A 27,274-nucleotide genomic window follows, 5' to 3' on the forward strand; every position below is an offset into this window, starting at 1 on the left:
TTCCATATAATTTGGGGAGTTTTGTTACTTGTTTTTGTTGTATTGCTCTCAACCCTAGGAAGCTCACTTTATGTGTGCCTTTTTGTGTTTTATAGTTTATGAAATAATTTTCCATGTGTTGTTTTATTTGAATCTTAGATTAAGCAGTGACAGAGGAGATAAAGAGAAATGAATGGGTTCAAGATACATTTGGACCAATAAACTGATAGTGTTTGTTGATAGGTTTAGATTAGAAAAAAGTGATTCCAGAATTCTGTCCTAAAGAACTGAATAGGCAAAAGCATTTCCATCATGAGATAGAAAATACTGGAAAACTGATATATTTGCAAATATATAGCATTTCTTTGGCATTATTGTGTAAAGATAGTTCTCAAAGCTGAGAAATCTTTTTCCCTCTTCAGAAAAACATGAGGTCTTTTGAAGCATTTGGTTTATATACAGGACTCAGGACACTGCCTGTAAATGATATTTTCCTACATTAATTAGTCAATAAGTCAAATGTAGTTAAATTCTATATCCATATTCCACTAGTTTGAACTTGAGTAATTAAAAAAATTGGAAACTGAGTCTGTGTTCTAGCTGAGTACCTCACTGTTTTGAACATAATTTAGATTTTAGCAATAAAGAAAAGAGCATAGATAATCAAAGAGCTAGAAATAACATGACTGCTTTAAAAATACAAATACACTGGGTAATTATGTTAAATATAGAGTGTTTCAGTTGAAAGATAAAGATTGTTGGGCAATAAAAAGAAAGCAAAATCTATATGCTGTTTATAAGAGACACATTCAAAACATGATTGAGAAGTGTTGAAAGATATTCTATAGATAAATTAACTAACTATATTGTTCCCTGTGCTTTAACAAACTATCATAAATTTAGCAGTTAAAGAGCTTAATGGTTCCTTTGGATCAGGAGTCTGATCAGGTGTCCAGGCACAGCTTAGCTAGGTCTGCAGCAGGGTTCCAATCAAGGTGTTGACAGGGGCTGCGTTTTCATCAAGAGGCTTGACTAGGGAAGGGTCTGCTTCCAGCCTCTTCAGGTTGTTGGCAGAATTTATTTCCTTTCAGGGGTAAAATTCATGATAGCTTGACTCTTCAAAGCTGCAACAGAGAGAAACAGATAGTTACAACCACAGGAATGACATACATTTTCTTTGCAATCTTTGGTTAAAGACAAGTCTAAGTTGATTTTTTAACAATATAGGTTTGCACTGCTCGGGTCCACTTACATGCAGATTTTTTATAGTATGGTACTATAAATATATTTTCCATAAGATATTCTAAACATTTTCTTTCTTCTAGATTACTTTATAGTGAGAATACAGTATATAATACATATAACATACAAGGTGTATGTTAATTGACCGTTTCTGCTGTTGGTAAGGCTTCTGATCAACAGTAGAGTATTAGGAGTTCAGTTTTGAGGGAGTCAAAAGTTATACCCAGTTTTCAGCTGTGTTGGGGGATGGCACTCCTAACTCACCCACATTGTTCAAGGGTCAAATGTATATCGGCTACTTATGAAGTCCCACCCATACTCAGTTGGAGGGGTTGTTATACAAGGGCATGAACAGGTTGGTTTGGGGGACTGATTTTAATGGGAGTCACATTAAAATCAGTCCCCCAAACCAACCAAATGAAGAAATTTCAAAGCAAAGAACAATACTAGAAATAAAAGAGGTAATTTAAAGGGGCACCTGGGTGGCTTAGTCAGTTAAGTGTCTATGTTTGGCTCAGGTCATGATCCCAGGATCCTGGGATCAAACTCCACATCAGGCTCCCTGCTCGTGGGGAAGCCTGCTTCTCCCTCTCGTACTCTCCCTCCTTGTGTTCCCTTTTTCACTGTTTCTCTTTCTGTCAAATAAATAAAAAAAAAATCTTAAAAAAAAGTAACTTAAGAATTATAAAAATTTGATTTATCAGAAAAATTTAATAGTTTAAAATTTCATAGGAACACAGTAACAAAAATCCCAAAATATATAAAGAAGAGGCTAAAGAATTACAGAGAGAAATAGACAAGATAGCAATAGTAATAGTAACAGAAGACTGTAATATACCTTTGTCAGCAATTGATATAAATAAACTGCCCCCAAAAAGTAAAGATGAGCCCTGAACAATGTAGTCAAACAAATAGGACCTAATAGACCTAACTAAAATACTATGTGCAATGTAGAAATGTAGAGTACACGTTCTTTTCAGACTCACACAGAATATTTATTAAAGTGGACCATATGCTGATCCATAAAGAAAATGCAGATAAATATCAAAGGATTGAAATAACATAAGGAGTCTTTTCAGACTCACACAGAATATTTATTAAAATGGACCATATGCTGATCCATAAAGAAAATGCAGATAAACATCAAAGGATTGAAATAACATAACATTTTAAAATTTTTATTTATTTATTTGACAGACAGAGATTACAAGAAGGCAGAGAGGCAGCCAGAGGGAGGAGGAAGCGGGCTCCCTGCTGAGCAGAGAGCCAGATGCGGGGCTCAATCCCAGGACCCTGAGATCATGACCTGAGCTGAAGGCAGAGGCCACTGAGCCACCCAGGTGCCCCAAGAGTATTCTTTTACTATAATAAAGTTGTTAGAAATCAACAAAAAGGTAATTAGAGTGTCCTTACGTGTTCAGAAATTAAAGAATATGTTTCTGACAGAATAAGACAGAAATCATAATGGAAACTAGAAAATATTTCTAATCTAATATACTTATAAAACATTAATATAAGTAAAGATAAAAATCTTATGATCATCTCAATAGAACTGGGGATAAAGCAAGTAAACAATGTGTAAAACCCTCCTGAGGAAAATTATAAAACTTTATTAATAGGTAAATTAAAGGTGACTTTTATTAATTATTGGAGATGTTCGTGGATTGAAAAATTCAATATTGTAAAGGTGTTATTTCTTCTCAAATTGATATTTGACTCACTGCAATCTCCAGCAAGTGTTTTCATGAAATTAAACAAGCCCATTCTGAAGTTTAAAAGGAGATGCAGAGGACCTAGAAAGCCAAGAAATACTTGAAGAACGATGAGGTAGGAATACCTTAGCAGTTTAGGAACACATCACTCTGCTAGATGGCAAGAATTATTATCCTGCTGTAGTAATTAAGATTGAGTAATACTGACAATAGTGCAGTGTATTAGCTTTCAAGAAGACCCATACAAATATAGACACCTGGTATATGACAAAGGTGTTATTGGCAAATAATAGGAGGGAAGATGATCTTTTCATTAGTGGTCACTGGGATAAATGGATATCCCTGTAGGAAAAATTGAAATTGGCCTCCTAACTTCATATCATACTAGAAAAACAATACCTGGTATGGTAAATGCGATGGTCAAACTATAAAACTTTCAGAAGAATATATCTTTTTATAAACTTAAGGGAAGATTTTCCTTTAAAACTGTAAAAACCACTAACCATAAAGGAAAACATTAATAAGACATTTTACTGTATTAAAGACTGTCATCAGAGATACCACAAAGAGTGTGGAACTTCAAACCACAAAGTGAGGGAAGAGATTTGCAGCAGATATAATTGATACCAGCTTCATATTCAGAATTTATAAAGATCTCCAACAAATCAAAAGACTTTATAAGAAAGGAAATCTATGGCCAATAAACAAATGAAAAGCTGTAGTACCTCATTAATAATAAAGGAAATGAAAATTAAAATCACAATGAAATGCCACTGTATGAAAATCTTTAAAACAAAATAAACATATTAAGACATCTCATAATAACAAGTATTGGAAAAGATGTGAAGCCACAAGAAGTCTTCCACACAATAGTTACACAAGGTGTAACCACTTTGGAAAACCATTTGTCATTCTCTTGTGAAGCTGAAGATTCCTACATCTTATTACGGAATTTTCACTCCTGGATATTCATCTAGATCAATGTGTAATTGAAGTGTTCATCATTAGTAGGATAAGCAAATAAACTGTGGCATGTTTATATAAAAGAGAACTATGAAGACAGTGAAAATGAAGGAACTACTGCATGATATACCTTACATGAAAATAGAAGGAAACAAATTCTCCCCTAAATCTCCAAAAGAAATGTAGCCCTGCCAACACACCTTTATTTTAACCCAATGAGATTTATTTCTGACTTCTGATCTCCAAAACAATAGGTAGTTAGTACTAAAAATTATAAAGTGTTAAAACTATCAAGGAAATGATTATCACTAAAATCAGTAGATTAGTTTCTCTTTTGGCAAGGGAAAAGATTATGATCAAGAACAGCTACATTGGAGCTTCTAGGGTACTGGCAATATTTTTATTTCTTTGAATGCATATATGTTTTATGTAGTCTTCTCTCCATATGAAGTTAGCATCATTGCTTTTATAACCAGAAAGAGTTTTAAGAATACTACATACCCATAGTTTTTTAAACTGAAGGTTATTTCTTAAAGGCTTTTTTAAAAAATTTATTTATTTATTTGAGAGAGAGAGTGAGAGAGCACACAAGTGGGTGTAAGGGCAGAGGGAGAGAATCTTGAAGCAGACTCCTTGCTGAGCTGGATTTCACAACCCATGAGATCATGACCTGAACTGTAATCAAGAGTCAGACTTAACCAACTGAGCTACCCAGGCACCCATGAAGGCTTTTTAAAACACATTTCTTTGATTATAAAATTATTTCTTCCTTGAGGGAGTGTGACAAAAAATATTTTTTATAAACTGTTAGTACTTTGTAGTATTTTCTGTAATATGATCATAGATTTATAGCCTGTAAAAAATTACTTAGTTAACATAAGGAAGTAGCTACTTGTCTTCTCAAATTGAAATAAAAATACAATTTAAGTGGAAGAACTTGTAAGAACCCTTATCCAAAACTCTGGTTTCAAAAATAGATTATATCTTAAATTTGCTAAATATTAAAAAATTAAGGAGTACTCATTTATTGAAATGCGTCTAAGCCTAGTATATATCTTGCTGTTATTTTTTCCCTGCTTAACATGGGGATAAAAAAATGTTGGAAGTTATTTGTTTCATTTTCCTGGATTTTAAGTAATTTAAAGATTTATTTATTTATTTATTTATTTGAGAGAGAGCACTTGAGTGGGGAGGGAGGTAGAAGCTGACTCAGCAGATTTCCTGCTGAGCATGGAGCCTGATGCAGGGCTGGATGCCAGGACCTGCCAAAGGCAGATGCTTAACAGACTGAGCTTAAATCATGTTTAAGGTTCAATTTAAGCTTAAATCAATTAGGCAGCGTAATCCCTGCCTAAATTTAATCTGTTGCCTGGAGCTGTCATCTTGGAGGGTTAAATTTAAATAAGGAGCAGTTTACAATGAATTTAATTTCTTTAATTTCTTCAACTTTTTAAGTTTATGTATTTGTTTAAGTAATCTCTACACCCAGTGTGGGACTCAAACTCATGATCCCGAGATCAAGAGCCAAACAGGCACTCCTCATTTCTTCAACTTTTAAAATTATAGTAATAAAATTTAAATAGGGATTGATAAAAAAAAAAAAAAAAGAATTCTTACTGCATTTAGTATGAAAGAAACTATTTATAATGTGATTTTATAGGAAAATTTTAGTCTTAAGTATTTGATGGTCTTTGTTAACTAGGGCATTAAAACTTTTTCCTAATGAATACAATATGGGGAGGCATTTTGGCAAGATAGTGATCTGTTTCCCAACTTCAGTTACTAACTATCACTTGAGAGTGAAACAGCTCTGTGGCATGTAGGCTGGAGGGGCCTAGAGGGAATATGTGAGTTTGGGGAATATAATGTGATCCAAATGAAAACAAGAGGTAATAGCCTGTGGGGCAATTATCAAAATTTTTGAGTCCTCAGAATGAACTCTGCACTTGAGTAAAAGCTTACTTCCATCCCATTGTAGAGGTTGCTTCTACAATTTTGGTGTTAACTGCCTTTCAAGGGACTCCCAAGCAGCTTGAAGGATGAGCTCCAAGATGACGATGATGCAAGCCATGAATGGCAAACGAAAACAGTTCACTTAAAGGAACACCAGCAGCCAGAGACAGGATGAACAAGGATTGCATCTGGAACAAGTGATTTCAGTAAAATAGAACAGAAGTAGAAACTTCTGTTCTATTGACAGATTTAACAGGCAAAACAAAATAAACTATCTTAGATTTTCAAGAGAAATAGAGAGACGTGCTTCTAATCATAGGGTAAAAGAAAACAAAAAGCGGGGAGCTTTTTTATATATTAACTTGTGGAAAGGGTGATTATTGGTGAGACTCAAATTCCTGGTCTGATACATTGAGTAGAAGAGTATAGCCAAATGGGGTAATCAGTGGGTGTATAGATACAGATATAGATATAGATATATGTTTCTATGGAAGGAGAGAGAACAAATGAAGGAGGTGCAGTAACTAAAGCTATACTAGGCAAACATGTCTCTGGTTTGAAGAAAAACTGAAAGAGCCTGCTGAGTTCCAGACTAAACTGTTGAGGATGGTGGGGAGACAAGAAAAATAAGCTGTTTACAAAGGAAAAAATCATCGTATATGTGCCAGACTACTCCATGTGACCCTGGAAGCTAGATGGTAGTAATATAACATCTACACGTTCCTAAGAAAGGACCTGTGCCTATACCTAAGCAGGTATTATTCACATGTTGTGGTGAAAGCAAGATATTTGTGGACACACAGTAATACAAGTCCTCCATTTAGGAGATGTTCTCAGTAAATGATTCTCACCAATAATTGCCAACAGAGACTTTGAGATAGGGCAGAAGAAGAGAGAAAACAGTGGTAAGCAAGTGAATCTCACAGTATATTTAACTAGCTCTAAATGGATAATGACAGAGTGACTTTATGTCAGCAGATGCCTTTGTCTTCTCCATTTCCTGGAAGTTAGCAAAAGCTTCAGTAGATGTGGGTTCTGTCCCTCTGGCAAGACCATAAGTGATTTTCTATTCTTCCAGAGGGAGGCATACAATTTCTGATTGTCTTGTTGTTAAAAAAAGCTGTTAATAGGGCGCCTGGGTGGCTCAGTGGGTTAAGCCTTTGCCTTCAGCTCAGGTCATGATCTTGGGGTCCTGGGATTGAATCCCGCATCAGGCTCTCTGCTCTGCAGGGAGCCTGCTTCCTCCTCTCTCTCTCTGCCTGCCTCTCTGCCTTCTTGTGATCTCTGTCTGTCAAATAAATTAAAAATTTAAAAAAATTATTAAAAAAACTGTTAATACTCAATTCTAGATCCATTAATTCATTGAGGGTTGCAAAATGGTGACATTCTATCATTTTTTATTTATAAGGCGAACACTTAACAGACACTTTATCTGTTTGGTTACTCAGTGATACAGTTCATAGAGGAAAGGCAAGTTAAATGTTTTCCCCTTACTTTATCAGTTTATGAGATAATGAATGCGTTCTCTATCATCTTTTGGGGGAAAGGGCTAGATGTCATTATAAACTAATATAATTCAACGTATGTGATACATTGGAGTCCTTTGTAATTATTGTCTCCATTGAAGCTGAGATTTGTCTCATCTTTGGCCTAGAAGCAGAATGGTTCCTGACTACTTTTGACATGACCCTGATAATCTTTGATGATAAAGAAAGGGGCAGTATAATGGGGCACCTGGATCGCTCAGTCAGTCAAACCATCTGCCTTCAGCTCAGATCATGATCCAGGGTTCCTGGGTTTGAGGCTCATGTCAGGCACCCAGCTTAGCAGGGAGTGTGCTTTTCCCTCTCCCTCTGACTGTCTCCTTTACTCATGCTCTTGCTTATTCTCTGTCTCTCTCAAATGAATAAATAAAAAAAATCTTAAGGGGGGGGCAGTTTTTTTTTTTAAGTTTTTTTAAGTTTTTTGTTTTTTTTTTTTAAAATCCCAGAATGTTGTCTATGCTTTTGGGAAGGTGGTTTTTAGGATCTATTTGTTTCCTAGGATATTTGATACTTAGTATGATCTTTGGTGTAATTGTGGACAGATATGCCTTAGGATTTGTGTTACTTACAAAAAATACTGGTTTTATTTTTTAAGTATATGTGGGTACTCAGAGAAGGAATCAGTATTTCCCAACAAAAAGATGGAGAGGAGTATGTTAAAATGTTTTTTTCAGTTGAATAATAAATATTTGAATGTTTACTCTAGACCATTCTTCACGATGGAAACACTTGGGAATTCAGACAATCATGAAACCTGCTTATTTATCTAACATTTTGGAGTTCTAATGTTTGACCTTAAAACTTAATTTATTTTTTCTTTCAGATCTGTCACGAAATCGTCTCTCTGAGATTCCCATAGAAGCATGTCATTTTGTTTCTCTCGAGAATCTCAACTTATACCAAAATTGTATTCGGTATATACCAGAGGCAATTCTAAACTTACAAGCTCTAACATTCTTAAATATTAGGTAAGGATGCTGTTTCTTTCTTTATTTTTTTTTAATTTTTAGTTTTATATGGTATTTTCAGTTCTCTCTTCCCTTTCACTGAAATTTACATTATCTATTCATATCTGCAGTATCACTGAAATTTACATTATCTATTCATATTCATTCTTAGGCTGAATTAACAATATTTCCTATGTGCTTCTAGTTTTCTCCCTTTGCCTTTAGCTTTGCAATAATTAAGAAACTGTAAGGGTCATTGGCCTGATAGGCTTACAGTAGTCTTGTAGTGATTCTTCAATTACATTTTCAAATAAGCTTTCTCAAATGAGAATAGATCTGAAAGTACTTTCATTGTTGTGATTTTGCATTTTTGTGTACTAAGTTCTGAATGTGTAAATGCATTTATTTAACTCCTTTCTATTTTTTCATATTTTAGAATACTTCTTTCACTGTTTTTTTTGGTTATAAAAGTTATATTCACTGGAAAATAATGAGCAAATGTAGAAAAGTATGAAGAAAATTCATCACAATGTTGTATCTGAGTTATAATTATAGGTGATGTTTTCCTTTTTCTCTAGGCTTTCAATCAAATTTCTAAATGATATTTTTCCCCTTGGCATGATATACTCTTTGGAAGTATTTTTGTATGTGAAGATTTTATTCTATAGTTTATATACTTCTAAAACTCATTTTCCCTCTCAGATACTTAGTTTATTTCAGGTTTTTGCCATGGTAAAAGTAATACTGGCAGAGACTCTTGTTTGTAAATGTTTATCTTTCTCTTTCCTTAAGATAAATGTCTAGGAATAGAATTGTTTTAATATTATTATTATTTCTAAGATTTTATTTGAGAGAGAGACAGCAACAGAGATAGTGAGAGAGCATAAGTGGGGAGGAGAGGGAGAAGCAGGCTCCCTGCGCTTGATCCCAGGGCCCCAGGATCGTGATCTGAGCCAAAGGCAGATGCTAACTGACTGAGGCACCCAGGCATCCCAGAATAGAATGACTGATTGAAAAAGTTTTAAAGACTCGTTATCTATATTAGTCAAATCAGCAAAAGGTCTTGGAAATGGGGTGAACTGACCCTAGAGATGAAAAGCTTAAATCTATATAAGTAAAATTTTAACTTATTTTTATCCTAATGATAGATGTATATTTTCAGTACTGATTTCGCATATTTTTATATATATAAAAGATTTCTTTTTTTTTTTAAGATTTTATTTATTTATTTGAAAGAAAGATAGTGAGAGAGAGCATGAGAGGGGAGAAGGTCAGAGGGAGAAGCAGATTCCCCTTGGAGCTGGGAGCCCAATGTGGGACTCGATCCTGGGACTCCCGGATCATGACCTGAGCCGAAGGCAGTTGCTTACCCAACTGAGCCACCCAAGTGCCCCATAAAAGATTTATATACCTATACTTCAGCTGGTGTAACATATTTGAAATCACAGCCTGTCACTTGTTTTCCATAGAACTATATTTGGATCATTTATATACATTTGATTATAATGTATGTAATGGTGAGGGAGTAGATACAACTACTTTTATGTTTATAACTCTTGTTTGGAAGACAGGAGAGGATAACAGTCATCTACTGTATTTTTAAATCACTTTATCATTCATAACAGTAATTTAAATAAATAATATATGTTGTGTTTATATAGCACATCATTATTTACAAAGGAATTTTATGGTACAGGGTCCTGTAGGATAGGTAGAAGAGTTATTAAGATCCTCAACTTATATATGAGGAATCTGTGTAAAAAATGAATAATGCTGTGCTTAAAATCACAAAGGTGATACGTGAGGAAATGGAGGCCAGAATCCAAATCTGATATCCTGTTTGTTCCTTCCAAGACTTAGGTTTGTCACTTTACTGAGTGTAGAATAGGAAAGATGGAAATTTCTTTCTTGAGTGGTGGGTTCTTACTCCTTTCTTTTTCTACTTATCCATTTAGTCGGAACCAACTGTCAACGTTACCAGTGCACTTGTGTAATTTACCACTGAAAGTCTTAATTGCTAGTAATAACAAATTGGTGTCACTTCCAGAGGAAATTGGACATCTCAGACATTTAACAGAACTTGTAAGTTAATGTTTTACTTTTTCACTGTCCCACATGTATGTATATCCATAGTCATACCATAATCTGTCATGTGATAAAGACCCATTATTAAGGTGTGTTGTTTAGTTTTCTTCAGGTATGAATAGTGAAGTTTTGCTGATTGATCAGTACTAAAGTGTTTCAGGACAGAGTTAAAGTACTTAAAGTGCAAGTCTAATAGACCCACGTGGACTGGGAGAAAATCATTAGAATTAAATTTTAACCAGTATTCATTGATTTCCACGTTACTAAACTTTTGAGATATAAGTTAATAATGCATTTGAATTTTTCAAAATCTTAATAGTGTCAGTGTTCCGATTTTTGGTTAGCCCCTACAGGGGAACAGGCACTACAAAGATCAGGCTTATTTTTTTTGTCTTATGTGCTATCTCTAGCACCCCTCGCCTTCCATAAAGTAAGCTATTCTTTACTGCTTTATAGTTTCTGAGAAGTTTGACTTTCATTTACTACTCCTTGTTATTCTTTAGTACTTATGTTCTGGGCATGGGAATGGAACTTTTCCGATTAAACACCACAGTAACATTATGAATTAAGTATTATAATTATCATATTAAACCCGAGGAAAGTAGCACTTAGATAATTTGCCCCAGGTTCCATAACTGAAATAGAATTTGAAATCAGCCTACCTTAACTTCAGAGCCCATGTTTTGTATTTCTGAAATGGTCAAATACAATTTTATCCATTGAGATTTGGAAGGATAGTTTCATGTAGGTTTATTAACAAAGATAGACATCATAAACAAAAAATGCACATGTAATTTAACTGGACCACACATTAGCTCTCTCTTTTTTTCAGGTGAATTATAAATATAAAAGGTCACATGTAAAAATACACAAATATATTAAATCTGGAGTATTTAGACTATTTATTTAGAGACAATAAGATCTAGGAAATAAAGTCCAAAATACAGGTTTGTTGGCATTTCTTCAGAGCTTGGGTTATTAACATGAACTAACAGTAAATTTTGCTTGTGATTCAGATTCTGATTTTTCAAACCAGAACTTTCTGTATCTGCTTATTGAATCATAAATACCTAAGCTATATCTTGTAGAAGGAGCTTTTAGCTTTCTACAGAAGAGGTAAATCGATACCCTCAGTTATATAGTTTGTGCCAGAGTGAGAATTATTATTATTATTATTTTTATTTGAGAGAGAGAAAGAGAACATAAGAAGAGGGAGGGTCAGAAAGAGAAGCAGACTCTCTGCCAAGCAGGGAACCCGATGCAGGACTTGATCCAGGGACTCCAGGATCATGACCTGAGTCGAAGGCAGTTGCCTTACCAGCTGAGCCACCCAGGCGCCCGAGTGAGAATTAATAATCCCAAAGCTCCTGATTTCTACTTGATAAAACATGTTTTCACAACATCCTTATTGCTTTTTTCCTTTATTTTCCTTTTTTTTTTTTTTTAAAGTTTATTTATTTAAGTAGTCTCTATAGCCAACATGAGGCTTAAACTAAAGACCCCAAGATCAAGAGTCACCTACTTCTCCAACTGAGCCAGCCAGGTGCCGCTATTTCTCTTCATTGTTTTTTTTTTTTTTTTCCCCTCAAAGATTTTATCCATTTATTAGAGCAAGAGAGTGAGAGAAAGCACAAGCAGGGGGAAGGGCAGAAGCAGAGGGACAAGCAGACTTCCCACTAAGTGGGGAGTCCCATGCGGGGCTGAAGGCAGAGGCTTAACTGATTGAGCCACCCTTCCCTTCATTTTTAAGTGAAAGTAAACTTCAGTCTTTCAAGATATACATTTTCCAAGAGAAATATTATAAATTACTATTACCTTCTGGCTCAGGTTCAGTTTTCCCTATCCTTTCAACTTCTCTTCCTTTTAATTTTGATGCCCAGATCATTGGACTAAAAAGTATAGCTACTGATTCTACTTCAGTCATTAATTGGTAGGAAAAGTAAAGTAATATTTTCTCTAAGAATATTATGGGAAAATATAAAAATAATGTTTGAAGATTATTGAAGTTTTGGTAAGTGGTCTTTTCAAATAGTCTATTAATATTGTCTTTTTACTCATATTCTAAAGGAGTTCTAAGTGTTAATGTGGCATCTTGGAGCTTTTATTAACCTAGACAACTTCCTGCTGTTATACATGGAAAAATGCTATACATTTTTCTGGCTGGTCTCAGAATTAAGGAATTCTGAATTTGTCAGTCTTGGAATCTGTAGTCAGCCTCTTCTCAGAACTAGTGGAATCAAGATGTTGACCAATATACCAGAAGGCCCACATAATACTTGTGTTGGTACCAGCTTGATCAGATGCCAGTAGAGCAGTGTCTATTTTTTCCATGGCCTATGAGTTATGTGTACTTCAGTATTTTTTCCCTCACTTTCAGATTGATAAAGAATTTTTTGAGCTATCTTCAATGCATTTTTTTAAAGATTTTATTTATTTATTTGAGAAAGAAGGAGCATGAGAGGGGAAGGGGCAGAGGGAGAAGCAGATTCCCTGCTGAGCAGGGAGACTGATGCGGGACTCAATCCCAGGACTCCAGGATCATGACCTAAGCCAAAGGCAATCGCTCACCCAGCTGAGCCACCCACACGCCCCTCTTCAGTGCATTTTTATTTTACATTTTTGAGCAGGTGAGCTGGTATTTTGAAAATAGGAGTTCCTTTCAATTTTTTTATCATTATAATTTTTACTATTGTTTTGTTTTTTTCTTCTAATTTCATTAAAACACGTATAAAATATTGTCCTAAATAGATCTGTTGATATACTTTTTTCTAATTTACCTTTTCACTAGAATTTTCATTTGATTTGATCCTAGGCCTTCTGTCCATATCGTGTCATTTAATTTTTGTTCTGCTCATAAAATTAGTGTAGATCCATATAAAATGTGTAAAATCAGTCAGAGGCCTCTACATTTTTAGAATTAACAAGGGGACACAGAATTTTTTTTTTTTTTTTTTTTTTTTACAGTTAAGACAGATCATAGTATTACTTTATCAAACCTCATTTTACACATGGTTTAAAGTGGACAAATTTGTAATATTAGAACAACTCTTTACCTTATATCTTTTTGAGATAGGATGTGAGCTGCAATGAAATTCAAACAATACCTTCCCAAATTGGTAATTTGGAGGCCTTGAGAGACCTTAATGTAAGAAGAAACCACTTAGTACGTTTGCCTGAAGGTAAGAAACTGAAATAATTGTTTTGTTATTTTTTGTTTTATTTTGAAGATCTCTCAGACTGATAGGTACAAGACAAAAATGTATACGAGTTATAGGCAACGTTGGAGATACAGTAGTTCAGCTACTTAATAGATTTTAAAGTTAGAGTCTTCAGTGAAAAACTCCAATAGCTATTAACCAGTGATTGTATTTTTAGATCGTGTCAGAATTAATTCATAATGCAAGGTAGGGTCCCTGAAAGTTTTAGTACTTGCAACTATTGGGAGAAATAGATCATGTTTTTGATTAGGAAATAGTTTAGTGTGATGAAAAATATTCCTGCAATTTGCACTGACTTAAAATAGACTTAACTTGAACTTAATCTTCCCTGGAAATGTTCAGATAGAGGCTAATTAATGGTTGTGGCTAGTTAATGAGGTGATGTGTAGAATGAATAATGAATGCAGTGAGAGACTGCACTGGGAGGCTGGTTCTCTTAGGCCTACTATAGGCTCTGGTATATGTATCTAAATGATAAAAATGATTAAACAAATTAAGAATAATTTATCAATCCTTCAAAATATGAATTCATGAAAGAAGCCATAAAAAGAAATGAAAAATGGGGAGAACTTGGATCAGAGTATATATTTCTTTAATTTTATTATGGAAAATTTCATATATAGATGAGAGCAATGAATAATCCAGCCAAAGTAGTGATCAGCTCCGGGAAACTTCATCTGTACTCCCATCCACTTTCCCTTACCTTTGTCCTTTAGAAGGTATATTCATGACTACGATGCTGTAGGTTCTTCTACAAAAATCGACTTGTGTAGTAAATAATGAAATAACTAATGAAACTTTTGCTTCACTGTGGAATCCAAATGTTAACACCAGTTTAATCCAGTATGATTTTTAGTTCTAACAAATTTTTAGTTCATACAAGTATGACTGACATTTTGGATGTCAAACTATCTCAGTAAGTGACCTTTTAGTCCACTTTTATACACTTAGTGCGGTCAGACTAGCCAAAATCCTGCATAACTTTCATCTTACTCACTTACTCAGTAACCTCTACACCTTTTATTTTTAGAGCCCTTCCTCATTTCCTCCTGGGTCTACTTTTACCCCCTCAGGAATAAGAATGAAGGCCCCCAGCAGAACTGATCAACATCATGCCATAAGTCTCATAACCCAAAATTTCTATCCAAGATTACCCTTCTACTCAGGACCCACTTACGGTGATTGATCTTTAAAGGCATATTAATATAATAATATGGACTTACTACAAAATCAATTAATGAAAACATTGGGATTTTAGTGAAAATGAAAATTCAGAGTTTTAAATGACAGTTACAGTCTAATAGTTTTATCATCTAATTGATTTCTCTATCAAAATTTAAATATATGTTACAAGAAAATGGTGAGTCACACATATAATTTTAAATGGCTTTAAAGCTTATCTTGTAATCTCAGCATATTCAGCCAAACTGAGATGGGAAGAAAGCTTTATTCCAGTAGCTATATATGTTAGTGTGTGAGTTCATGTTCATTAATTGGTGGTTTGGTAGATAAGACGTATGTCTCATTGCCATTTTGATTTTAAATTTTAATTGTTATAAAGTAATATATTGCTCAGAAAGTCAAATAATATAAAAATATATATAACATAAAATAGTATAAAAATATATCATTCAGAAAGTTGAGTATAAAAAGCTCAAAATCAATAATGGCATTCTGCTGCCTCAACCATCTCCCTCCCCAGTTGTTGTTTTTTACGATTTTATTTATTAGAGAGAGTGTGCTTGCACGTGCACATGGAGGAGGGGAAGAGAGGGAGAGAGAATCTCAAGCAGACTCCCTGCTGAGTATGGAGCTGCCACATGACTCGATCTCATGACCCTGAGATCATGACCTGAGCTGAAATCAAGAGTTGGACCTTTAACCAACTAAGCCACCAGGCACCCCTCCACTTCCCCAGTTTTAATGTCTGGAAGCATTTACCTTTTCTGCCTTTGACTATTTCCACTAGCATTTGCTGACATATTTCTAAATAGTGGGCTTTAACAGCTTTACTGGATTTATCAGTCTTGACATTTATTTATGTCAGCTCCTGTTATGGTAGATGACTTGATTTTTTTTTTTTTTAAGATTGTATTTATTTATTAGAGAGAGAGAATGCACAGAAGTAGGCAGGGCGGCAGGCTGAGGGAGAGAGACAATCAGGCTTCCTGCTAAGCAGGGAGCCTGATGCGGGGCTCAATACCAGGACCCTGGGATCATGACTTGAGCCATAGGCAGATGCTTAACTGACTGAGCCATCCAGGCGATCTGATAGATGATGGTTTAACTTTCTTACACACTATCACCATCATAGCTTTACTTCCCTCCTACTGTCTTCCCAGTGTAGTTTTATTACGACTTTTGATCAAAGTATTATTGTTTATGTTACTACAACTATATAAATGTTATTCCCTGCCAATTCAGTTGATATATTCTGATTTTTTTTCTTTTTTCTCTATCTTATTTTTGTTGCTGTTTTCATCTTGTTTTGTTTTGTTTTTGCTTAGTTTTTTTATGTGCCTATGGCTAACTCCTCCCTCCTTTTCTAGTGGAGAGACCACATTCATGTAATTTTTATTACACTATTGTAATTGTTCTATTTTATTATTAGTTATTGTTGTTAATTTCTAACCATGCCTAATTCATAAATTAAACTTTATCATGTATATGTATACAGATATGTATGTATAGGAAAAATCATAGTATATATCAGATTTGGTACTATCTGCAGTTGCTGCATCGCTAGGGGTTTTGAAACATATCCCCCATAGATAAGAGGGGACTGACTACAGGCATTCAAGAGCGAAGGATGGGATGGGGTTGGGTAGGAAAGTGCTGAGGTCTCTGCACTACGTAGTCTTCCTCTTAAATCCTGTTTTCAACTGGCTGCTCATCCTGACTTTCCATTTTGCTTGAGATTCCTGAATTCAAAGGCTTTTGATTCAGTTTCACTAGAGAATAACTTATTGACCCCTGTGGTGATTGGAGAGGGGTTGTGCTTCATGAGTTGAGATTGGGAACTTAGGCATTTAACTTGTTCTTTGTACACACTATCATCTAATCCATTGGTTATGCCTACGTTTCTGTGGTATCAGGCCTCTGGTTTCTATAGTTCTGTGAGCGCTTTTCACTAGTATTCCCATCTGTGAGCAACTAGATTTCATTTTACAATATCAGTTCATTATTAAGAAAGGAGATAAATACATTAAATTTGTTATTATTTAACTAGAAGCTCCTGTAAAAATTGTCCAGTTTTGAAATATCATGAATTGTTCATTTCCTTCTTATCACCCTGCAGAGCTGGCAGAACTGCCATTGATACGATTAGACTTCTCCTGCAATAAAATTACAGCAATCCCTGTTTGTTATCGGAACCTCAGGCACCTACAGATGATCACCCTAGATAACAATCCACTACAGTCTCCTCCTGCACAGGTAAACTCTAGTGGGTCTGAAGTATGTTGGAAACTTTTTCAACAAGGGGTGAATTTACAAATTGAAGTTCTATGCATTTATCTTTTTGTTGGAAATGAAATTCTTTTAAAATAAACTCACACACATATGTATTCTTTAGAAGCCCTGAATAAATGGGATGAAGGGCAGGTAATATTTCCAGAAGTGTTTCGGCTTTCATTAAATTGACTTACTTTTTTAGGCTGAAGGGTTCTTCTTGAAGTTTCTCGAATATAATTTGAGTTAATTCCTTTCTAGTAAAATTTGCATGTAGGCAAATGTAAACATGAGAGACACATAAAAATACTTGGTTTTCAGAATTAAAGATTATCAGTGCGTTTCTTCTGACCATTGTTTTTGTCCCTTTTTATTTCTAAAATCTTAAGTTCGTCGTTTAGTTAATTTGGTCATTTGTTTATCAGTGACAGATACGAGACTATTTAATAATAATTATAAGGTAATTTTACATATAGATTCCAGCCATCCCATGATCTGAAAAAATTTGCCAGCCTGTATATTTTTGAATTTAATTTAATTTATTCTGTTATTACATTCAGTTAGCCAACATAATAGTGCATTATTAGTTTTGATACAGTGTTCAGTGATTCATTCGTTGTATATAACACCCATTGCTCATCACAACACGTGCCAGCCTATATTTTTCACTGTAGCATTTGAACTCTATAGTTGATGATGGTCTTATTCAGACCTCTAGATGGCAGCTATAAAGCTTTATGAGTAACCTTCATTCCTATAGAAGGATCTCATAATCCTAAAGAATTTGTATTTTGACTTCCATCAACAGAAATAGAATTTTAATAATTAATAATTCTGCTTTTCTCTCTTACAGAGTAGGATTCAAAACATAATTGTGCATGATTGTTGAATTTCTAAAAGCAAAAGTTGCCAGTGTAATCTGTGGGGTACAATGCTTTAAATCCCTGACTATGCTTAACTAGTCAAGATGATAAGTTTATTTAGTATTCTCTCAGTGTTTATAATCATAAGTTACTTATTTTATATGTTACTGAAAATTTTTCTTGACCAGAAAACAAAAAATCTGTATTTATATCACTTAAACACATAGAATAACTAAAAATATGTTATAATGAGTATTTGATTTTTAATATCGCTGTATCTAGTTGATAGAAATGCCTGCTGTTTCTAATATATAATAAATAAAAAGCTGATTGTGATTGTTAACAGGGAACACCTACATTTCGGATGAGTAATAATTTGGTTGTGTGTATATGTTACTTTTTTTAGATATGTATTAAAGGCAAAATTCACATATTTAAGTACCTGAACATACAGGCATGTAAGATTGCTCCAGATCTGCCAGATTATGATAGGAGACCCTTGGGTTTTGGCTCCTGGTGAGTATATTTTATTTTTTTTTTATTTAATGTAGTCCATCTTATAGGGAGTCAAACTGGACCCTTTAATCAGCCTGAATTTTTAACTAAAGAGAAATAACCTATTTTGAATGTTTGTATTAAGTAAACAGTCGATTACAGATATCTGACAAAGTGTTAGGGTTTCTCCACCTCACACCTGTTGATATTTTGGGCAAGATAACTGTTTTGGGAAGCTGGCCTGTACATCAGAAGATGTTTATTAGTATTCCTGGCTTCTGTAGCACCTTCCCAGTGTGACAAACAAAAATAACTCCAGACATTGCCAAATACCCGCTGAGGGGTCCCTACTTGAAAACCTACTTGACGTCTCAGTGACTTGAATGCCAACCTTGGCTCTTTTTTAATTCTGTGTTAATTCTGTGACTTAAAACACGTCACTCAAACTTTTAGGGGTTCATTTTTTCTTTAGGGAGTGGAGAGGTTGGGTTTGATGACCATTAATATCACTTCAGGATCTTTTAGTTGATGAATCCTTCAGCTATATAACACTTGAATTACAGGGTTATCTCTTTGGCATTCCCATCCATCTGGAACAATCTTAAGCAGCAGTAAATAAATTCAAAAGGCCTTTTAACAGACAAAATAGAAGTCTCAGTGAAGGTGCCATAATGCATATAGGCCTTATTCAAAAGAGAACCCTTCTGGCCTTCTCTTTGAATCTGTCACATTTTACGTAAGAGCACAGTCCTAATGAGCTTGCTTCTCAGTATCCTAGTCTAAAACAGATCAACAGATTTCTCTTTTGGTAGAGTTTCTAAAAGCAGACATATTAAAAGCACAAAAAATAATTTGCAAGGAAAAATAAAACTATAAAAAGCAGACACATATCAAAAAATTCAAGTTACTGGTTAACTCTGAGAGGAAGGAAGATTCAGTCTGAGAGACGCATAAGGGGGCTTTAAAGGTATTAATATCTCATAATGTTTTAAGAGCTATGCTTGTTTTATTCATTTTTTATCTGTATGACATATTTCATAATTTTAACAAGATGTTTAAAAGCAATAACACTCAAAAAACAGTGCCTTGATGCCATTAGGCATATATGCAAAGAACCTTCCATATTTCAGTAATATTTTAAGTTATTGCCATGTTAGAGCATAGTACCATAATTGATGCTCATCATGTAAATGCTAAGGTATGTTAGATATATCATTTCCAATAAAGGGAAATGTGCATTACATTTAAATTTTAAATTTAGTTTAAATTTTTTTCATCAGAAATTGTTAGAATTAAATAAGTGCTTATGGTATAAAGGAGTAATTTCAAGCTGTCTGAAAATACAGAACCTTTTTTTTTTTTTTAAGATTTTATTTATTAGAGAAAAATGAGAGAAAATGAGCACAAGCTGGGGTGGGGGGGGGGCAGGCAGAGGGAGAAACAGACTCCACTGAGCAGGGAGCCCAACACAGGGCTCCATCCTCGGACTCTGGGATCATGACCTGAGCCAAAGTCAGATGCGTAACTGACTGAGCCACCCAGGTGCCCCCAGAACCAAGAAAATTATGTATTACTCCAAAAAAACTTGACTTCTGCCCTTTGCCACAGACCATTTTCTTCACCACTGTATCCCTTAGTTCAGCTGAGTGTTTGGCACACACAGTAGATACTCAACAAGTATTTATTAAAGGAATAAACAGTGAGTTTGGTCACACAAATGTTATTTACCTCCTAACTTTCGTCTGCTTAAAAGTTATCAGAACAACTTTGTAATGACATTCTGGGGGTCTGTCTGTTAGATTGAAAAGTTTCATAGACAGAATGAAGGGTATTTAAAATACTAGTTCTAATCTGGTGGTTTAAGCATACAGTAATACAAGTTTTAGTGTATTCATACAAATACACAAGGAGAAATTAACCAATGTTATACATACCATAAAAGATTCCTACAAGAGTATCTCAGTCCTAACACTTTTTTAACTCTGAAAAGACTAAAAGCAGGTATGTGATGTTTAAGGTTAAGAAATAAAAGGTTTTGACAGATGGTAGGGATTAGCTCTGGTATACTCTGTGCTAGTTCTAGGCTTCTGCTGGAGAATGGACTTCAACAGTGGAGAAGGGATCCAGACCATTATATTGCCAAGAATTTTTAAATTTTCTCTATTCATTATATCCTTTCCTTTCTACAAGTCTTTTTCCTCTTACCTTGGTAAATGGCTTATAATATAGAACTGTTGTCTTATTGAAAAAATTTTGTTTTTTTCTATTCAAAATTTTCATTAAATGTGTTCTAGTCCTGTGCTCTTGAAAAATGTACAGCAAATAAACATAGGGACACTTGGGTGGCTCAGTTGGTTAAGGGTCTGCCTTCAGCTCAGGTCCTGCATTGGGCTCCTTGCTCAGCATGGTCCCTGCTTCTCCCTCTGCCTGCTGTTCCTTTGCTTGTACTTTCTCTCTCTTGCTCTCTCTGTCAAATAAATAAATAAAATCTTTAAAAAAAAAAATGTAGCTTTTATTTTACATCTACACTAATTGACTTTTCCCCTTGGAGTTAATCATCTTTGTTAAGAAAATGTTTTCCTCTCCTGAAATGGGAGTAGGAACAGAAACTGCTACTGCGGCCTTTGAGATTTGAGTGTCAGTCATTTCATGAAGATTACTGGGGACATGTATGTGAGGGTATGTCCAAAGACTAAAGAGGAAGCCCTACCCTGTATTTGGATAATGAGCTTTGATTAAGGCCAGTGGTACTAATTGCAGAGCCTGTTTTTTTTTCTGTCATACTCTCCTTAGTCTTGAGAAGTAATTGGTCTTGGCCTAATTTTTTTTTAATATAGAAATTCTCATCACAATACTTGAAAAACATAAAACTTCTCAAAAAAGCCTGGCAAGAGACATGTGTATTTCCTAAGACAAAAAGAAGGCTTGAATCCGTGGAGAAGTATATCCTAAAAGGAAAGTCTAAATAGCATAAACATGTTGTATCTCTCCAGAGGAATTAGTAATTATAGATCTGATGTCTTTCAGTCCCTATAGTAATACCTCACCATGCTTACTAGATTAATCTGTATTCTGTATTTCCCATTTTTTTGGAGTTATGTTATATTATTTGTAATTGTTTCAAAATGTCCTAGATAATATTTTTATATATAATACAAATAAAACATTTCCTTCAACTCCTCATACAGTGGCAAATGGTATATTGTACCTTCATGTCTTTTTTACTGAGATACTGATTCATGAAATTGCACTACAGTTAGCAGTATCTTTATTCAAAATGCCACCATGGAGTGAGACTGTCTTTACTATTGGGCAGTTCATTTAACCTCTCTGGATTTCAGTTTCTTCAACATGATCTTTATTTACCCCAGTTATAACCTAACAGTAGTTATAGGATTGAATGACCTGTTTCTGAAAATGCTTGGCTGACCATAAAGTCCTATGTAAATATTAGGCATTATAGTTTCTAGCTATCCATGGTGATCTAGAACCAGTTTAGTCCTAAGAGTCCTGTCTTGGCTAAAGAGAATTTTTCTTAATCCTGTAGCTCTTGAGGTGTTCAGTGCAAATTAGGTGGTACTTTCTTTCATTCCTTACATGTAACTTCCTAATTACTTTTGCATAATAAATAAAGTACAACCAGTCTTCCTTATTTTATAAAGGTCACAAATGTTTTATTTATTTCTAGATATGTTTCTAACTCCTTTAGCAAGTTGCACTTTTGTGGTAACTTTTAAGTTTTACACCGTGGCACATGTATTTTTCAGTAGTCATCTATAGTGACCTATGCTTTTTTGCTGACTAGCTATATATTACAGACTAAATATATTCATGTACGGTAGTGTGGCAGGGAAGCAAATCTGAGGAAAGACTAAGCCACTAGTAAGAAAAGCCCTGCTTCTGCAATCTGAGTAACAGAATTAATTCTTTCCAGCAAGCTCGAGCTTGTGAAAGCAGTGATCATCCTTTACTCATATTTGTATTCTTAGCATCTAGAATACTGTGTGACATTTGGTAAATGTTTGGTGAACTAAACCCCAATGAAGCAGATATAGTGACGTGTTGTAACAGCAAATGCTCTCTTTAGGGTACATTTTTTATAGAAACAATAATAATGAGTTTTATTTAGTCCTTTGTAATAGTATTTGTGGAAATCCGTAGCCTGTATTTTCTCAGTCTTTATAGAAAATCCGTGAGGTAGGTGTTATTAATCTTTTTTTTGTTCCTTTAACTTACGAGGAAACAAGTTGAGAGAAGTTAAGCAAGTTAATTGACGTCACAAAGCTAGTAAATGATGGTGCCATGTCATCGATCCAGATCTGTTAAACCATGGAAATAGCCATGTTTTATGCTCCTCACTGTACTCTACTGACTGACTCGCAGTGCAAGTTCCTGCTACAGAAAAGGCACTTACACATCTGAGTCCATGTTATGCTAGGTAGTTTATTAAGGAGTTTGGACTTTCAGATAGGGCATAGCTGGAGCCTGGCTGGCAGAACTCTGCCAGGCTTCCTGAGGGCCACATTTATTCATTGGGTGACCATCTGTCCTGATTTGCTTGTGACTAAGGGTTTTTCTGGGACACAGGACTTCAAGTTCTAAAGCCAAGAAAACCCTGAGCAAATCCAGGGGTTTGTAAACCTGCATATCCCATTTTAATCTTATCAGTTTAAACTCTGAACAAGAGTATGTGGAGAAGCTAAAAGTAACAAATAAAGGAGATAAATGAAATGATAGCTAATGCAGAGATTCTATTAATTCTGTTTATGTTACCCACTTGAAAAATACTGCAGTAAATTTAGGCTTATCTCAGTCAGCCACTTGATAGAATAATTGTTATATAGAACAGTGCCCTCTAGAAACTGGAAAACCTTTACTTGAAGAAATACATAATATTTTAAAATACTTTTCAGTAAATCTTGAAATATACATACATCTTTTTTTTTTTAATATTTTTATTTATTTATTTGACAGACAGAGATCACAAGTAGGCAGAGAGGCAGGCAGAGAGAAGAGGAAGCAGGCTCCCTGCTGAGTAGAGAGCCTGATGCAGGCCTCGATCCCAGGACCCTGAGATCATGACCTGAGCCGAAGGCAGAGGCTTTAACCCACTGAGCCACCCAGGCTCCCTTGAAATATACATACATCTTTTCGCAGCTGCAGAATTTTAAGTGTGGCTTAATGTATAATTTCATTAGAAAGCTTTTAAAATTGGGTACCTCGGCCTGCCTTTGCTGTGATAAAACATATATAGTACCTATGTGTAAGATCTGGACTCTAAAATAAGCATAAAAGCAGACCTATCACATAGACACTAGAAATAAGACATTTTACTTCACTACTAACAATTAGGAAATATAGATGAAGGGCAAATGGATATTCATTGTATTGCTCTCCTAACTCTTGTATAGATACGAATTTTTCCAAAGTAAAAAGTAGGGAGAAATTAACTACTTTCTTTTAGAAAAGTAAATTTTTGTTTGTTTATTTTTAAGTAATCTCTACATCCAACATGGGGCTCAGACTCATGACCCTGAGATCAAGAGTCACATGTTCTTCCAACTGAGCCATCCAGACACTGCTAGAAAAATAATTTTAGAATTCTGCTAAGAGACTTTCTTTTGCTAAATTATCTCAATGGGGGAAGGTAGAAAAATGAGGAAGATAACCAGAAGGTACCTGTATTTTTGGATCTTCATAATCAGAGCATATTTAGTACATTGGACAAATAGATGTATATATTAATTACTACATTAAAAATAGAATCTTTATCCGTAAAGTGATGTTACAAAGACTGTCTTTTGTTCACATAGGGTTTTTGTTTGTTTTGTTTTGTTTTTAGTTGACATAAAGCTTTCATTTATATAAAGGCATGTGAGTAGAAATGGTTAACCTCCTTTTAAAAAAATTAAAGTTACATGCATGAACTATGTAAGAATATGCAGAATACAAAATTCAGTACCAGAAGAACATAATTTTAAATTTGTACTTTTGAAAGTTGCTTTTTCAACCCCATGCTTATAAAATAAAATGCTAATAGACCATTTTTTAAAAATAAGCCTGTTGTGTTTTAAATTTCTAATTCATCTAACTTTTAAAAGTATGTTTAAGAATAAGCAAAAACTACAGCTATAAAACTTTTCAAAGAAAGTATAAAAGAATATCATTGTGACATGGGATAGGCAGTGATTTCTGAGGATACAGAAAGCAATAACCATTAAAAAAAAATGATAAATTAGAGTTCAGCAAAATGAAAAGTGTATCCTCATGAAAAGAAAATACTAAGAAAATGAGTACACAAACCACAAACTGGGAGATAATCTTGCAATATATGTATATGACACATACATATGACAGAGGACTTATATCCAAACTATAAAGGGTCTCTGCAACTTAATGCTAAAAAGACAAACAACCCAATTAAAAATTGGACAAAAGACTTTATTAGATATTTAACAAAGATATACAAATGACTAATAAGCACCCAGAAAAGTGCTCAGTATCATTAATCATCATCGAAATGTAAATTAAGGCACAAGACTTTATTACACTCCTACTAGAATGACTAAAAACTGACAACACCAGATGTTTAGTGGGGGTGTGGAGCAATGAGTGCTCTCATACACTGCTTGCAAAATTATAAAATGGGACATCCCCTTTGACAAAAGAATTTGGAAGATTTTTAAACAGCTTTATTGAGATATAATGTACAAATCATAACATTTATCTATTAAGTGTGCAGTTAGTGAATTTTGGTAAATGATGCTGTCATGAGACTACCAACACAACAAGACAGATACCATTTCCATCATCTATGGGCCCCTTTACAGTAGATAAGTCCTTTCCCCTTTACTCAGCCCAGGCAGCTACTGATCTGCTCTCAGTCAGTACAGGTTTACTTTTTTAGAGTTTCATATAAATGAAATCAAACATTATGTAGTGTTTTGTGGCTGGCTTTTTAGCAGACTATTTTTGAGATTACTGGTATATTTAGAAATGGGCAAAAGAATGGACCTTTCACAAAAAGAAGATAAATGAATGGCCAACACCCACACAAAATGAGCCTCAATATCTTCAGTCATCAGAAAAATACTAATTAAAACAACAGTGAGATAACACTTTTCGCTCACCAGAAGAGCTGAGATGAAAGACTGACAACACAAGTGTTGGCAGCTGGAACTCAGATGCATTGCTGGTGTGAGTGCAAAATGGTACAGCTACTTTCAAAAGCAGATTGGGAGGGTTTTTTGTTTTTGTAAGTGATGCCTACACTTAAATAATTTATCCATTGTACTTGAAGGTATTAAAACCATCAAGAATTTCACTGACAGAGTGCTAAACAAAAACAGCCAGATTAGAAAAAAATTATATATGATTCTATTTTTTGAGTTCCAGAATAAGCAAAACTAATTGTATTACTTTTTCATTGCTGCCATAACAAATTACCACAAACTGAGATTTTTAAACGCAAATTTATTATCTTATGGTTTTGTTAGGTCACAAGTCTAAGTCTTGGTCTCATTGGGCTAAAATCAAGATGCTGGCAGAGCTTTGTTCTTTTCTGTAGGCTCTGACTATAGGATACATTTCCTTGCATTTTTCAGCTACTAGAGAGAAGCTGTCCACATTCCTTGTCTCTTAACCAGAAGTCATCTTCAAGCCATCATTTTCCTCTTCCACTTTTAAGGACCCTTTTGATTACATTATGTCCATTCAGATAATTTAGAATAATCGCCCTATTTTAAGATCACTGACTAGCAGTCTTATTTTTACTTTCAACCTTAGTTCCCCTTTGCCATGTAAAGAAACATATTTATAGGTTCCAGGAGTTAGATCTTAGACATCTTTGGGGATTGTTACTTTGCCTTTCATCCTAATTTAATGTGAAAAAATCAGAAGAATGGTTATCTCTTAAGAGCACACTATAGCATGATGAGGGGAACTGACTGTGAAAAGGGATGTGTGGGGATTTTCAGGCAAAGTAGAAATGTCCTACATCATGAGAGAAGTGTATATTACAAAGATGAATTAATTTATCAAGTATGTAGCTAAGGTATATACATTTCAGTGGATATGAATTTTATCTTTAAAAAGCACTATTGAGGGGTGCCTAGGTGGTTTAGTCAGTTAAGTGTCTGACTCTTGATTTCAGCTCAAGTCACAATCTCAGGGTCATGAGATTGAGCCTTGTGTCAGATTCCATGCTGGGTGTGGAGTCTGCTTAAAATTCTCCCTCCCTCCCTCTGCCCTTCCCCACTCATTCTCTCTCTCTCTTTTTTTTTTTTTTTTTTTAAGATTTTATTTATTTATTTGACAGGCAGAGATCACAAGTAGGCAGAGAGGCAGGCAGAGAGAGAGGAAGAAGCAGGCTCCCTGCTGAGCAGGACCCCGGGATCATGACCTGAGCCGAAGGCAGAGGCTTTAACCCACTGAGCCACCCAGGTGCCCCTCATTCTCTCTCTCTTAAAAAAATAAATAAATAAAAGGAATTGAGGGGGGGGCACTTGGGTGGTCAGTTGGTTAAGTGTCTGACTCTTGATTTCAGCTCAGGTCTCTGTCTCAGGGCAGTGAGCTCAAGCCCTGCATTGGGGGACATGGTAAATGGGTTAGAAGCATAGATGAAACAAGAATGGCCCTGTTGACATTTTTGAAAACTGAATGAATGCTGTTATATTAGTATACTGGTATACATTATACTGTTTATTTTAGTTTGGAATTTTTAATATTAAGTCAAAAGAATGCCCATTTAATTCTAAATGAATTAAATCAGTAAATGCCATGGTAATGTTTATTAGTAAAATTGCATTTAATTTATTTTAAATG

The 27,274-nt window shown here is 34.7% G+C and overlaps 1 protein-coding gene across 14 annotated transcripts in view; it reads left to right on the forward strand.

The window, feature by feature from the left end:
* LRCH3 (leucine rich repeats and calponin homology domain containing 3) overlaps positions 1–27,274 on the forward strand; it is a 146,189-nt gene that overhangs the window by 43,111 nt on the left and 75,804 nt on the right. For all 14 annotated transcript variants that reach the window (XR_006609213.1, XR_006609214.1, XM_013052645.2 and 11 more), the window contains exons 2-6: positions 8,217–8,361; positions 10,296–10,422; positions 13,499–13,604; positions 16,942–17,078; positions 18,363–18,472. Coding sequence is in view for 12 of the 14 variants with exons in the window: in XM_013052645.2 (XP_012908099.2) it covers positions 8,217–8,361; positions 10,296–10,422; positions 13,499–13,604; positions 16,942–17,078; positions 18,363–18,472 (625 nt within the window). In the remaining 2 variants the exon portion in view is untranslated. The remainder of the gene's footprint in view (positions 1–8,216; positions 8,362–10,295; positions 10,423–13,498; positions 13,605–16,941; positions 17,079–18,362; positions 18,473–27,274) is intronic.

Source organism: Mustela putorius, unplaced genomic scaffold (genome assembly GCF_011764305.1).
Source record: "Mustela putorius furo isolate JIRA1106 unplaced genomic scaffold, ASM1176430v1.1 tig00003834_pilon_pilon_pilon, whole genome shotgun sequence".
Classification (NCBI taxonomy): Eukaryota; Metazoa; Chordata; class Mammalia; order Carnivora; family Mustelidae; genus Mustela; species Mustela putorius.